Below are 15,080 nucleotides of genomic sequence, written 5' to 3'. Positions count from 1 at the left end.
TTTTCTTGCAACCAAATTTGGAGGAACATCTCCACAACAAGTTGCAATGTCACTGCGTGTTCACCCCATGGCCACCAAATTTAAAAACAGAAGTGGATGTAAGACCTATGTACAGCTTATTTTTTATTCATTGCAAAGCATATCAAAGGAAGGAAAAACCTGGCCCTGCTCACTTTATGATTTAGGCAGAAATAAGATACGCCTTCATGGGAGTCTGACTTGGAAGATGACCCAGATTCAGAGATGGCTTGGAAAAATGCGTCTGGGATGTCTTAGAAATTAGGAGTTATACCGACGGATCAAAGAAAACTCATAACTTCCTAGGGAAAATGTGTTTATTTAAATTAAAAAATATTGTGAAAATTACAAACTGTTAAATACAGAAGACAATTTTATACAACTTAATAGAATAAGAAGGAAGTATATACATCACTTTTTAATAGGCGCAGATAGACTTGCACCAAACTTCAGGATTAAGCAATGGAAAATGTGACAACGCACATGTCCATCGCAGTAAAGTTTCAGAATTCAAGTGATTCCAGGCAAGGGGCCAAACTTAACTTGGCTTCTTTCACCTTAAACAGCCCCCTTTGGAGTAAATCCACACTCTGAATTTTAAAGTGAACGGAGGGCCCTTTTTCCCCCAAACATAAATTTCCTCTAGCACTGTGTTAAGGCAAACTGATAAACCAGCTCCTACACTGTTAACCCTTCCATGGGAACAGTAGTTATTGCTGTCTCCAATCCGGGGAGAGCGTATTAAAAAAAAAAAAAAAAAGTTTTTGTTTTTACTGGAATTAAATTTGACCTTTTGGTGTGTTTCTCTTCTGCCTTGTCTTCAAGGGCCTAAAGAGTCTGCTGCAAAGCGACTGACCACAGGAATACAGGGCAACATTACCAAGCATTCCTGAGCATTTTCTCTTAGATGTCTCATTCCCTTAACTGGAGCGTTAATAGTCCGCTACCCAGACAGCCCTGCAGAGTAAAATGTGGTATCTGCCTCTTTGATTCACTGCTGGGAAAGTGACAGCAGGGATTGGTTAGTGATTCACCCTGGATTTCCCAGCTACATGTGTTCTCAGTCTCCAACTGCCCCTTTAAGTAAGCAGATCCTTTTTCAGACGAACTGGCCAAGGGGGAAATATTTTGTCCAAACTTCCTCACACCAGGCCATGTAGGATTTATCACAGAGTCTTAAAATCTAAAGACATCCTCCCAGCCCTCTGGGGATCTAGATCACCAGGAGTCTCAGGAAGGCAGTAAGCCGCTTGATGACATGCCCAGGACCACACAGCAAATCAGATTCGGGGCTTGGGATTAAGAAACAGAGAACTTGGACCCCAGCTCTGCACAATCTCATCGGAGTATGCCCTTCTAAGTCTCAGCTACGTGACGAAATGCCATGTTGTGGAGGCCCACATTATATCCTCTCCCAGCTCAGAAAACTGGGCTGGGAAAAAAAGTAGCAGCGGAGCTAACGGTTTGGGTTTGTTCAACCTCACCATCACCCCTTCTGGAAAGATTGGGAAGCTTCCTTGCATGGCCATTCGGAGTGCAGGTTAGATTCTGGGGAAGCCCTTCCAAGCAAAAAAAATGTCATGTCAGCATGTGATGCTGGATGGTCCCAGATCAGAGTTCAAAGTCACAGGTTAGACAAAGGGTCAAAATAGCAGATTAGTCTTATAATCCCAGCCAACGTTAACAGGTTTAAAAATTGCCTATTTTTTCCTTACAGAATGCAAATGGACCAGATTCAGATCTCCAGCTTCCTCCCATCAAAAGTCCTCTGTCAAATATCCCCCCTCTAACCCAAAAGACCTCTAAGAGAAGCTCTGAAACCCGAGGGGGAACTAAAACCACAGGTTCACATTAGAGGTACTTACAGCCAATCAGATGTAGAAGAACAAAGCTCTAGGCAAATTGTCAAATCGAAACTAGTCCCTCAGGATGCCCTAGGCATTTGGCAGCCCTGGGAGTGGGCAGATGCTGCAGGTGTTACCCAGGGCATCCCGTGAGGAAACAACCGCAAGCACATCGACCTGCCCAATTCTGCACAGGTACCCCGACCCCCAGATCCCAAGGAAAGGTACACACTGCACATCTTCAGGGCTTTTTCGGTGGCGCGTCGTGGACTGCGGGCTGCTGCTGTCTCCGCCTGAGCCTTGTCCCCCATGCCCCCCCCCAATTCAGGGGCTTGCCGAGGGTCTCCTGAAAGTGGCAGTTGCCCTGCAAAGGTGAAACCAGACACGAAAAGTGCCCTCCCTCGCTCTAAGGGTGCTGGCTGATGGGGCCACCTCCAGAGGTCCTAGGGGTGCTAGGAATTCTGGTGGATGTTCTCCGAGGAGCCTTCGCTGCTTTCGTTGAGGGGCGTCTCCGAAGTCTCCTCCAGCTCGTCGTCCGCCCCCTCCTCCTGGATGGTGAGGTGCACGTCGGGCGAGGAGGACTCGGAGCTCACGCTGTCTCCTTCCACGGAGCAGAGCGTGCAGGACAGCGCGGGCGCCACGCTCTCCTGCAGCGCGTTCAGCATCGTGGGCACCTGCACCGCCCTCAGGCCGGACGCGGTGGGCAGCGGCTTCATGGCCTCCCCCCAGAGCCTCTCTTCGTCTTTGTACAGCAGCAGGAGGCTGGATTTCTTCTCCCGCCTCTTGGATTTCACGTAGCCCAGCATGATTCCAATCAAGAAAATGCCGTAGAAGGACATGACCACCAGAACGTAGAAGTATTCGTTGCCGTTGCCGCTGCCACTGCCCGGCACATGGGACTCGAGGGGGCCGCTGGGGGCTACGGTGCTGGCATGCGTGCTGTTCAGAGGCTCCATCTTCAGCATTGAAGCTCTGCTCACACAGCCAGGGTCTGGGGAGAAACGTGCAGGTTAGAACTCTCCCACGGGGCGGCCACGGTACCGGGAAGAGGGCGAGCACGAGATCTGTGGAACTGCAATATCAAAAAAGCGTAAAGCTGCATGGAGAAATAGCGGTAAGAGGTCCCACCGAACAGTTAACAGGGGTCAGCTGTGAGGCGCTGGGGTGCATGGGGACACGGGGAGGTGGGAGGGAATGAGAGGAAGACTTTTATTTTTCGTGTATACATGTCCATCATATTTTTATTTCATAAAGTGAGCATGTAAAATGCTTTGCTTTTATCATTTTAAAAGCAAAAAAAAAAAAATCAGTGTAAGACAAGGGTGCATAGAGAAAAGAAATAACGTCTTAATCACAAGGAAACTTTTTGAACTGATTGCGCAGAAAAAAAAAGTTTACATTTTGCTTTCAAACATAAACCTATTTTTAATTCAAGACAAAATTTCCTTAGGGAAAAAAGAAAGGAAAAGAAAACTGCATCTACAAATTGCTAGAAATATCCTTTCATTATGTTTCCGAAGCAAAGCGGCGTTGCTAACTTACCAAGGGCTGGCAAATTTGTCCCAAGTCCTGAATTCTTAGATCGTCAAGTCCAAGAGACTTCTTTCTCCGTGTGCGGCTCGGCGCTCTGACAGTTCCGCTGCCGCCCTTGGGATATACAGTCAAGAAATACATCGTCACGTGTTCAGGGAGGAAAATTTACAACAGAGGTTGGTCGTGGCAGAGTGAACAGTGAACTCACAGCACGGCAGTTCAACTCACTGAACTCTGCAGCTGTGAACAGAAAAAGACTGGGAAGCAGAAACAGCTTCCCACCCCGCCAGCACCCAGCCAAAGTTTTCAGGTGGCCATGAAAAAGGAGAAAAGAATGTGCCCAGAGGGAACTGTTCCCCCAAAGTCCACTCTCACTGAAAATTAGTTCACGCTTCATCTCCCTCTTGGGGAATAACCATGACGTCTCTCAAGGTTTTCAGAGACAGACAAATACCATAATCTAGATAAAAGATAGTTGCAGGCAAGCGCAGGATTTACTGTCAAGGAACCAGGGCTTAAGTTTCAGCTCTTCCACTGACTATGCAAATGTAATAAATCCTCACTGAACCTTTCTGCACCTCAGGTTCCTGATCTGTGAAACTGTTGGACGTAAGGGGCTTCAATACGTAGAATTATATGAACCGTGTGAGCTTTTGAGTCCCTGTCAGCTTAATCATTCTAAGATTTAAGGCTGGTGAGTGTGGGTGAGCCCTTTAAAAACACAGAGAGATTCTACCTGTCTTCTGCATCATAATCTCGTAACGCTCATAAATCTATCTTTTTTAACAATAATAGATATATATCTTCCAGATGCTTTTCAATAGTCTGTGTGAAGTGGAAACAGGTTACAGCGCAAGATACTTAACTGTAGGCAAATTTTTCTCCAGTTCTACGACGCATAACTGCCCCCCCCCCGGGGCATCACACAGAGACCACTCACCCATCTCTTTGCTGTCAGGGGAGGAGCAGGTCAGGGGAGGGGCAGGGATTCTTCTGGTGAGCAACTGAGCACAGTTCAAGCTTTGAAAACCTAGCAGACCCTGTGTTAAATGGTCACGGAGATCAAAATTGGCAAAGGGATTGAAGACTTTGGTGTCAGTCCGTCTGCTCCCCGGGATGCTTATTCTGAGAAGCTTTCATCCTAAACTGAAGTAAAGCAGGAAGAATGCTCTGCCCCCAGTTGCCCGTGGCCTGTGAATTGCAGCCAGACTCTCTTGGGGAATCTACTCTAGAGAAGACATCTCTTGTGGTCCTGCTGTTGTTAAATTGCAGCTGAAGGGAAACATGGTACCATCCCTCTGCCCCATCAGGCACATATATAGCCCAAGCATGGGGACTTTCACTGCTGCTACATGAACCCACTGGGGTAGCGCCTGGCTCTAATTCTATCTGGACACCTGTGGAAAGAGCAGGAAGAGGAGTGCAGGGTGCTGTTTTCCCCACTGGTCTATCCACCTTATGGTTTGGGCGGTGCTTGCCCATAAGTCCCCAGCTGGCTATCAGGTATCGAGAGCTGACCATTCCAACTCCGAGATCATCCATACACTGGAACTTTGCTCACACCAGTAAAGACATCCCCACAGTTACATCTACTTAAAAAGCTCCACAGCTACCTTGGTCATGGTAGACATGGCCTTTTCAACCTGTACTTATTGTAAGTACCTGAAGGCTTTCTTCTTCAGCTATGCCTACGGTGGTTTGCCAGGGACACTAGAACAAGAGAGACCCATGAGAGTAATGCCTGTTGACTGTGTAGTGTTGATTATGTACCCCGGGATGTATGAGATTAACAATCACCCAGGGATGGTCAAACATTGCAAATTGGAAACTTGGAAGAGGCAGAGAGGAGATGAGAAAGGGGTTACCAGACTTAAGGAACAAGGAAGTACAAAGTCTGGTGCCAAGGAGCCAAACAGAGGCTGAAGTTTCAAACAAGATAAATCTTCAAAAGCAAGCCAACAGTCCCAAGATGGTAAAACCAAGAAAAGACATGGATGAATCTAGAATGTCATCCAAAGGATAAAGCAATACAGGGACATAGGAAGAACACAATCCATTGCAGGTGTTCAAGGAGGGAACAACCCAAGTGAAACCCTGCTGGAGGCCTGCTTGGTGTCCCTGCTGCCTCTGGGACCTCGTGCTGACTCCTACATATGTTTCTCCTACAGTTAAGTGAAATGATGCAAGTAAAGCACTTAGCACCATATCTGGAAGAATGTGTACGCTCAGTCTATGCTTTTTGTTGTCATTGTTGAGAGTGTCCTGTTGCTACCAAGGGCTTCAGCTTGCTTCCTGATGGACATGTGCCTGTCTTCATTTTCATTGTTGCTTTTTTCTCTCCCACCAAGAATGGAATTTAAGATGTAGGACTTGCAGCCTCACAACACGAAGCTCAGTCTTCTCTCCAGCCCTCACTCATAACAATATTATGAGAATTATGGCAGTGAATAATGACATAAATAGTCAGGGAGGAAAGAAAAGCATCTAGAAAGTGCACTCTATCAGGGCAAGGATGGGGACACACAAGAATTATTGATTACATCTACTTTATACCATAGTATCAAGAGACAGCAATGTTAAAGAAATAAATCCTTTCTACAAATATTTTCTCCTAGTCTGAGGCTTCCCATTTTCTTAGCAGTGTCTTTTTGAAGAGCAAACATTTCTTGATACTGGTAAGTCCAACTTATCCAAATTTTTCTGATTTGTGTTTTTTGTATCCTAAAAAAATGTTGTATGACCCAAGGTCACAAAGATTTTCTCCCATTTTTCCCCTTGAAGTTTTATAGCTTTAGCTCTTACATTTAGGTTCATGATCCATTTCAAGTTAATTTTTGTATATCATGCAAGGTATGGGTCAAAGTTTATTTTCTTTTTTTATATGGATGTCCAATTGCTCCAGCACCATTGGTTGAAAAGACTACCCTTTTCCCATTGAATTATCTTGGAACCTCGTCAAAAATGAGTTAACCATTTAATTGGTCTATTTCTGAACTCTTTAATCTGTTCTTTGGGTCTATCTAGCTATCCTTGCATCAGTGTCAGGCTCCTTTGATAAATCCACTTTGAACTGGGATTTTTCATGAGTCTAAAATATGCTGCGGTCCATCCCTAGCTAAGTGTCTATTGTGAACCAGGCATTGGGAGAGGCTTTGCTTACTTCAACCCTGTGTGGTAAATATCACCATAACTATTCCATAAATAAGGAAACTGGAGTTTAGAGAGACTAAGTAAATTGCTCAAGACCACCTCATTAGTAGTAGAGTTAGGATTTGACCACAGGTCTGTAAAATTCCAGAACCCATTCTCTTTCCACTACCCTTTGCCTCACTCAATGGGAACCAGGAAAGGAACTGAGAAAGAGTAGAAGATAAAAGATGAGTATTTTTTCAACTTCTTTTGAGTCTTCATAAAACTTTTAAAAAAGTGAATCCCTAGATGGTCAGATACTCAAACATAAATGCAAACATGCAGTGATAAAGTGTTTCTTCCAAATCCGTGCTATCTTAATTATTGGAGGCTACACCAACCTTAGTATATTCTGGAAGTTATCAGTGAGCTAGTAATAACTTTATCCTATATCCATATTTTCTATAATGAGACAATTTCCCTTTTGCTTATATATACAAATGATTTCTAGTCTTGTTTTGATTTTTTTCCCCAACTTTATCATGACACACAACTTTCTCCAGAGCTTTACGTTTTTAAATTTCCTGGTAATGTCATTTTCACCCTACGACCCAAGGGTCCTTGACCACACATCTCTGAAATTATGTTAGCAGCTTCTGTGACTAAACAAACTCAGTGCTGGGATAATAGTGCGGTGGTGAATCTCATCAGATTAAACGTAAATCTGGAGTCCAGAGATCTGACCCAGCTCAGCCCCACCCATGCTACGTGACTGGCTCAGTTGCATAATTTCTCTGTGTTTCAGTTTTAGCCCCCTCAGGCATGTCAAGAGTAGGATAATTAATTGTCTCAAGATACTCAAAAATGTCCCATAATCCATGAGGCCATCCCTGTCCTGAGGAGACAGTAAGGAACAGAGCAGAACAAGATGTGGCATAAGCAGGCTGCAGGGCTGGTAGAGTGTTAAAAAATGAAACCCTCAATGCCCACCTTAATTTTGTTTTTCCCAGAAACCCTTTCTGAAAAACTGTGTCTGGGAACTCTTGCAGTGGTCATTCCTCCTAATGCCCTGAGTCACCCTCCCTAGACACATACTTTCTAGCATTTCTAACACTTGGAGTAAAACAGGACTGGGTATCTTACAGTGTGTAAGAAGACCTCCAGCCCCTCCTATAATACCAGCTATGTCTCAGGGGGACGTGGCTGTAGGCAGATCCTGCTTGGACATCACCCAAAAGAGATTAGGATGAAAGAACCCAGAATGCCTGAAATTAAAGAGTGCCTGGTAAATTTGCCATTAACTTGCCTTTGCTATTTATTATTCAGACTATTTTTCACCTGATATTTATTTAACAAATACTTGCGTAGTGCCTAAAATGTCTCAGAAACTGCTCTAAGCACTTTACAAATTTTATCTTATTTAATCTTCCTAAACCTTCTAGGAGACAGGCTTTATTATCAACCATTTTATACAGATCAGGAAACTGAGGCACAGAGTGAATGCAGTAGGCTGCCCAACATCACACAGCTGGTACATGGCAGAGCTGGCATCGGAAGCCAGGGCTGAGACTCTGAACCCAGAGTCTTTGGTTCTAACAACTATACCACGTGGTCTCTTCTAGTTATTGAGTTTTTGCACTATGCACCGGAACTGTAGTAGGTGAGAGAAAAGAGAGAGACAGACAGACAGAGAGTCTAAGTGTTCCCTACAGCCTACAACCTGCTGGACACAGAGGACTGGGGTCATTTCCACACCTGGAAAAGCCAGAAGGGGACTATGGCCCCAGTTCTGGAGAGAGGTTCCTGAGTTAGGGAAGCCCACGGTTCCAGAGTTTGTCGGGAGAAAGATACGGGAGTGTTTCGGATAGGCCAGATGTGTGCCACACAGAAGGGAGCACACAGACCTGGGATACGGCTAGTTCTTGTCCGAGACCACAGCCCAGAGGCTAAGAAAGGAGATGCGTTCCCCACGTCCAAAGGAAGTGCCTGGAATGGGGTCAGAGGTCATAGCCCTGTCCCCCAATGGTCCCCGGTCTGCCCAAGGCCCAAGGGGTAAAAGGGAGAACATGGAAGGGGGAGGGGATGTAGCAAAAGAAGCTTTAACTCTAAATGAACTTGAGGATTTTTGACCATGATGTGGGAATGAACATTTTAATTACTGAACAGAGGCTGTCTGGGGAAACTAGGGCAGCCAGGGGATTTTTATTACTTAAGAGAGACCAGAAAAGTTGTGGGATCTGCCCCCAGATTTCCATCACACGGCAGGGGAGGAGCTGGCCCTAGAGAAGGAGTCTGAAGAAGCTGTGGGACTCAACATAAAGGCTTGCTTTGTGATGACACCCTGCAAGTCCTGCTTGTTTATCACAAGATTATGTGTGCAAAATGCTTGGATCTGTGCCTAGAACTAGCAAGAGTTCATTTATCATAAATATTAAAGAACATTAGAAAAATGCAGAAAGACAATATTTGGGGCACTCCATGGCATTATCTATCTTAAATTTAAGTTGAAGAACCATTAGTGATTGTTCACTAATTTATTCCCAGCACCTAGAAGGGTACATGGCCCACAGTAGACCTTCTAGAAACATTTGTTGAATGAATAACAGAAAGAAGGTGCTAAGTACTCTTCACAGACTTTCTTATTTAATTTTCACAAGAGCCCACCCAATAGGGCTACTGTGAGCAGAATTTTATAAATGTGGAGAGTGGAACCTGAAAAGGTAAGTAACTCTTCCTGCTCACACAGCAGGCCATAGCAGAGCAGGGAGGGACCAGCCTGCCTCCTATTGAAATCTCGCCAGACACGTACTCCATTTCTGGGACACACACTACTCAGTGACTGTGGGTCACTTCCTCTGACCACAGCTAATAAAGAGGTCAGGACCAGCTTCAGAGCATGATGGAAAAAGTGTGCTAATAAAGGGCTTCAGGTATTTCAGCTGAGGGGGGCAAAGCTGACTCTCTTTAAAAGAAAGGTTTTGAAGCCCTTAAAAGATTTTCTTACACCTTCCAAGTACCAGATTATCAGATGATACCACAGAATCCAATAAAAACTGAGAGATGGACTCTAGTTAATAATACAGTACTGTATACTTAAAAGTGGCTGAGAGTAGATCGTAAGCATTTTCACCACACACACACACACACACAAAGTTAACTATGTTACCTATGTGAGGTGATAGATGTGTTAATTCCCTTGCTCTTGGAAATCATTCAAATTATATGTGCATCAAATTATCACCTTGTACACTTTAAATGTATACAGTTATATTTGTCAATTATTCCTCAGTAAAGTTAAAAAACTAAAATTAAGAGATGAAGCTGGAGTCTAAAGCACCGGGCAGCCCAAGGCCAACAGGCCATGAAGAGCCACAGCCATGGCTGTACAAGCAGTCAGGATCCACCCTGCTCATTGAGGAAAGCTCACCCAGCAACGTCAGGCAGGCAGGCTTTACCTATCTGGTCACAGCTGGAACCCAAAGATACCAAAGCCAGCTCTTCACACACGGTAGCAATTGGAAAGAGTGGCACACGGCTTCCCACAAGCGACCAAGGAGAAAGAAGACCTGGACACTGGATGGCTGAGAGAGAAGCATTCCTTCTGAGCTCAAGAAATACTTCACTCCTGCCCATAAGCAGGAAGCAGTGTCCGAAAAGATTATCCCTGCTGAATAGCGAGCATGAGGAAAGGAGAATGTGGCCTCATCCTGCCAGGGGAGTCCTGGGGAGTGAGGAAGTCACATGATAAATTGGGTAGACTCAGAGCTAGTTGTCTCAGATGAATATTCCCAGAAATTTCAGCCAAACCCATGTCATGGTCCTGGCCCCATGCTCCACTATGCATAACCTCGATTAATGATATATTCACTTGTCCTATAACTGTTCATTTATTCATTCACTGATTCGTTTAGTCAAATAAATACATATGTCCTGCAACCTTAACTAATACATATTTCATAAAATTAAAGGATCAAAACAACGACAAAAAAAAGTGATTGATTGCAAAGAAATAAGTCAAAATAAAAATTAGTGATGCACAACAGCGGCTGGCATTGGGACTTTGTCAGGTCCTAAGTTTCTTGGCTGAATAATGCTGGCTTCCTCTTTGAACAGGACCAAACATTTGTCTACAATGAATCACACTCCAGCTCCCAGCAGCGCAGACGCAGGGCTGGGATCTCAGAGCACTGGATCACCATGGCGCTCCTCAGACTCCAGCGATTGCCTAGCGTGAGAGCAGTAGGGCTTATTAGCCCTGCTATGACAGTATGACTAGCAACACAAGCCCAACCTCCAGAAGGCCAGGCCCTTAAGGCAAGTCTCCTGGGAAAGGAACTCTTCTTTTTTTTCTTTTTTTTTGATAAGAAAAAAATATCTGAGGATCATTTGAAACTGTACTCTATGTCTTCGCTTTTATTTCTGGTGTAAAGAGTTAAGTTTTTCCTTTGGAGTAGGAGGGCAAATTTTATCTCTTTCATCAGTCTAAGAAAAGGTTGGTTAGATTATCCAAGCCACCTAGGCATACAAAGAAAAATAATAATCACCGTAGCAGCAAAGAATGGGTAGAAGAGCAACAAAGTGTTTAGAAACACAGATTCCAGAATCAGATGCCTGCACTTGAGTCCCACTTTCTGCTACTCACCAGCTGTGTGGCCCTAGGCAATTTATTTAACTCATCTGTGCCTTGATTAAGGTTGTAAGGACTAAATTAGATCGTGTATAAGCACTTTGCACATTGTCCGGCACCTACTAAGCACTCCATAACTTAGCTATTACTATTAGTCCTGACCAGGGCAGGGCAATGTGCCTAACATTTTTAATTGAGATATCATTTGCACACCATAAAATTCACCATTTTAAAGTGTACAATTCAGTGGTTTTTAACTTATTCTTAATGTTCTGCAACCATCACCACTATCTAATTCCAGAACATTTTCATCATTCCAAAAACAAGCCCTCTACCCAATACCAGTCACCCCATTCCCACTCCCCACAACCACCAGTCATCTTTCTGTCTCTATGAATTTGCCTATTCTGAACATTTCCTAGAAATAGAATCACACAATATGTGGTTCTTTGTAACTGACTTCTTTCACTTAGCATAATGTCTTCAAGGTTCATCCATGTCATAACATGTATCAGTACCTCCTTCTTTTTATGGCTGAATAATATTCCATTGTATGGATATACCACAATTTGTTTATGCGTTCATGGATATTTGGGTTGTTTCTACTTTATGTCTATTGTGAATAATGTTGCTCTAAATATTTATGTATAGGTTTTTGTTTGAACATATGTTTTCAGTTCTTTGGGGTATATACCTAGGAGTGGAATTGCTGGATCATATAGGAATTCTAAGTTCAATTTTTCAAAGTACCACCAAACTGTTTTCCACAGAGGCTACACAACTTTACATTCTTACCAACAATTTTTGAGGGTTCCAGTTGATTTACATCCTCATCAACACTTGTTATTTTTCTGTATTTGATTATAACTATCCTAGTGGTTATGAAGTAGTTTCTCATTGTGGTTTTGATATGCATTTCCCTAATGACTAGAGATATTTAGCATCTTTTTATATGCTTATTGGCCATTTATGTATCTTCTTTGAGAAATGTCCATTCAAGTCTTTTGCCCATTTTTTTTAAATTGGGTTCTTTGTCTTTTTATTGCTGTGTTGTAAGAATGCTTTATACATTCTGGATAATAAACCCTTATCAGATATATGGTTTGCAAACATTTTCTCCCATTCTGTGAGTTGCCTTTTCATATTCTCGTTAGTGCCTTTCATGCACAAAAGTTTTTAATTTTGATGAAGTCCAGTTAATCTCTTTTTCCTTTTGTTGCCTGTGTTTTTGGTATCATATCTAAGAAATTGCTGTCCTGTCCAAGGTCACAAAGATTTACACCTGTATTTCCTGCCAAAATTTTATAGTTTTAGCTCTTACATTTAGTTCCTTGATTCATTTTTTATTTAACTTTTGTATATGGTGTAAGGTAGAGGTTCAAATTCATGTTTTTGCATGTAAATATCCAGTTGTCCAAACACCATTTGTTGAAAAGACTATTCCTTCCCGCAATGAATGGGCTTGGTACCCTCGTGGAAAATCAACTGACCATAAGTGTATGGGTTTAATTTGGGGCTCTCAATTCCATTCCATTCCTCTGATCTTATATATCTAGCCTAATGCCAGTACCATATTGTTTTGAATTCTGTACCTTTTGTAGTAAGATTTGAAATCAGGAAGTGTAAGTCTTCCAATTTTGTTACTCTTTCTTACAATTGTTTTGGCTATTCTGGGTGCCTTGTAGTTTCATATGAACTTTAGAGGATCAGCTTGTCTATTTCTGAAAAAAGACAGTTGGAATTGTGATAGTGATTTTATTGAAACCATAGGTCAATTTGGGGAGTATTGCCATCTTAATAATATCAAGTCTGCCAATCTATGAACACAGGATGACTTTCCATTTATTTAGCTCTTCTTTGATTTCTTACAACAAGCTTCATAGTTTTCAGTGAAGAAGCTTTGCACTTCATTTGGTAAATTTATTACTAAGTATTTTATTCTTTTTGCTGCTATGGTAAATGGAATTGATTTTTTCATTTCATTTTCAGATTGTTCGTTGCTAGAGTATAGAAATACAATCAATTTTACATATAGTTTTTATATCCTGCAACCATGTTGAATTTGTTTATTAGTTCTAACAAGTTTTTTAGTGAATTTCTTAAATATCTCTATATAAACAATGATGTCATCTGCAGATAGAGATCTCTTTACTTCCTCCTTTTCAATCTGGATGATCTTTATTTCCTTCCCTTGTCTACATGTTTGGGGCTTTTTGTTTGTATACTGAACTCTCTGGATTAACTCTGTACCATCTGTATCCTTTGTCATGTGTGGCCACTGAAGTCTCTACTCAGTTAGTTTAGTGGTTAGCTAGTGACTGGACAGAGATTTATCTTACTTAAACTCCTAGAACCAATAAATTTCCTATTCTTTACCATAGGGTTCTGTGTGCATGTTCGGGCACACATTCAACACTTAGCAGGCAATCTACAACTCTGCCTTGGCCTTCACTTCCCACTTGCACAGAGCCTCGCAGTCAGCCAGAGGTGACAGTTTAGGGCCTATTTAAGAGTTTCTTGAGCATGCCCCTCCCCCTATGCGTGTGACTTTCTAGATTCCCAGGAAGAGGTCAGAGCTTTTCAAAGCCCCTGTGAATAGCTCATTCCTCAGTTTTTTTCTTTTAAGTTTTTATTTCTGTTTTTTGGAGGGGGGTTTGTAAGTTTATTATTTGCCCCAAACATTATTCACTGCCTGAGGCAGTCACAAAGTTAATCAATTGTCTCTAATTGTTTCAACAAGTGCTTCTGGATAAAAAGCTTTCCTCACTGGATAAGCTCTAAGTTAAGAAACTAAAGACAGCCTTGCAAATAGTGTCTCCCAGGAAACAACCAGAAAGGTAAAATAATGACAATTCTCTAGAAATGAGGCTTTGAAGGAGCTCCCATCCCTCTCTGCTCCCTCTGGTGGCTGCCAGACTATTAGATTTCAGTGCGATTTCATTTTCAGGCTGTTAATTTTTTTTAATAGATTTATTTTTTTGGATGTGGACCATTTTTAAAGTCTTTATTGAATGTGTTACAACATTGTTTCTGTTTTATGTTTTGGTTTTTTTGGCCCCGAGGCATGTGGGATCCTAGCTCCCCAACCAGGGATCGAACCCACACCCCCTGCATTGGAAGTCTTAACCACTGGACCACCAGGGAAGTCCCTAGGCTGTTAATTTTTAAGGCTACTGTACAACTGAAGAATAAGATGGGAATAAGGCAACTTAAAACACCATAAAACTTGCTGTTCTTATTGAGATTCAGCCATTTTTCTTGAACATACACTTCCCAGATTGCTGCAAGCCTTTGGCTAGTTTCCAGAGTTCTGAAAAAGTCAATTCTGACCACAGTGCCAGTTTTCTTGTGGCTTTTGTGGAGGAGAGAATTTTCAGAAGCCCTTACTCTGCAATTTTCAATGACATCTCTTCTGCCTAGCATTTTGTATGCAGTATAGCATTGTGGTCAGAGCTTGGGATCTGCCAGCCAGACTGCCTGGGTTCAAATCTCATCTCTACCAGTTGCTAGCTGTGTCACCTTGCTAGGTCAAGTTCCTCAACTTCTCTGTTGAGAACTACCTCAATTTCCTTCTCCAGGAAGTAGAGATATAATAATAGTATCTACTGCATAGGATTGTCATAAGGGATTAAGAGTTAACACATGAAGAAAACCTAGTATAGTGCCTGGCATGTAGTAACTACTCAATAAATATTGGTATTATTGACACTGCTGCTATTATTATCTCGTTCCTCAACGCAGTGCTAGGGGAAGTGCTATTACTCTATCCTTTGACAAATGAAGAAAGGGGAGCAGAAAGAGGTTAAGGGGCTTGCCAGGGGTCACGTAGCTAGCAGCCCCCACTGTGCTGCTACAAACCAAGGTGCATGGTGATCCCCAAGTTTATGTCTTCATATGCCACTGACCAGCCATAAAAGGAGTCAGGGTCT

The 15,080-nt window shown here is 42.7% G+C and overlaps 1 protein-coding gene across 3 annotated transcripts in view; it reads right to left on the bottom strand.

Annotated features, from left to right (window-relative positions):
- Window positions 1-324: 324 nt before the first annotated feature.
- The window catches only part of KCNE4 (potassium voltage-gated channel subfamily E regulatory subunit 4), a 36,269-nt gene continuing 21,513 nt past the window's right edge, over window positions 325-15,080 (bottom strand). Inside the window, exons 2-3 of one of the 3 annotated variants that reach the window (XM_057551973.1) lie at window positions 3,405-3,509; window positions 325-2,853 (exon numbers count right to left, since the gene is read on the bottom strand). In XM_057551973.1, the coding sequence (XP_057407956.1) occupies window positions 2,315-2,827 (513 nt within the window). In that variant the 5' untranslated portion in view covers window positions 2,828-2,853; window positions 3,405-3,509 and the 3' untranslated portion in view covers window positions 325-2,314. Of the gene's footprint in view, window positions 2,935-3,404; window positions 3,693-15,080 lie in introns of those variants that run through there. The other 2 variants (XM_007166742.3, XM_057551972.1) reach the window with 2 other exon arrangements.

The sequence above is a fragment of the Balaenoptera acutorostrata genome, chromosome 8, assembly GCF_949987535.1.
Source record: "Balaenoptera acutorostrata chromosome 8, mBalAcu1.1, whole genome shotgun sequence".
Classification (NCBI taxonomy): Eukaryota; Metazoa; Chordata; class Mammalia; order Artiodactyla; family Balaenopteridae; genus Balaenoptera; species Balaenoptera acutorostrata.
This window is presented reverse-complemented; position numbering and strand designations above follow the sequence as displayed.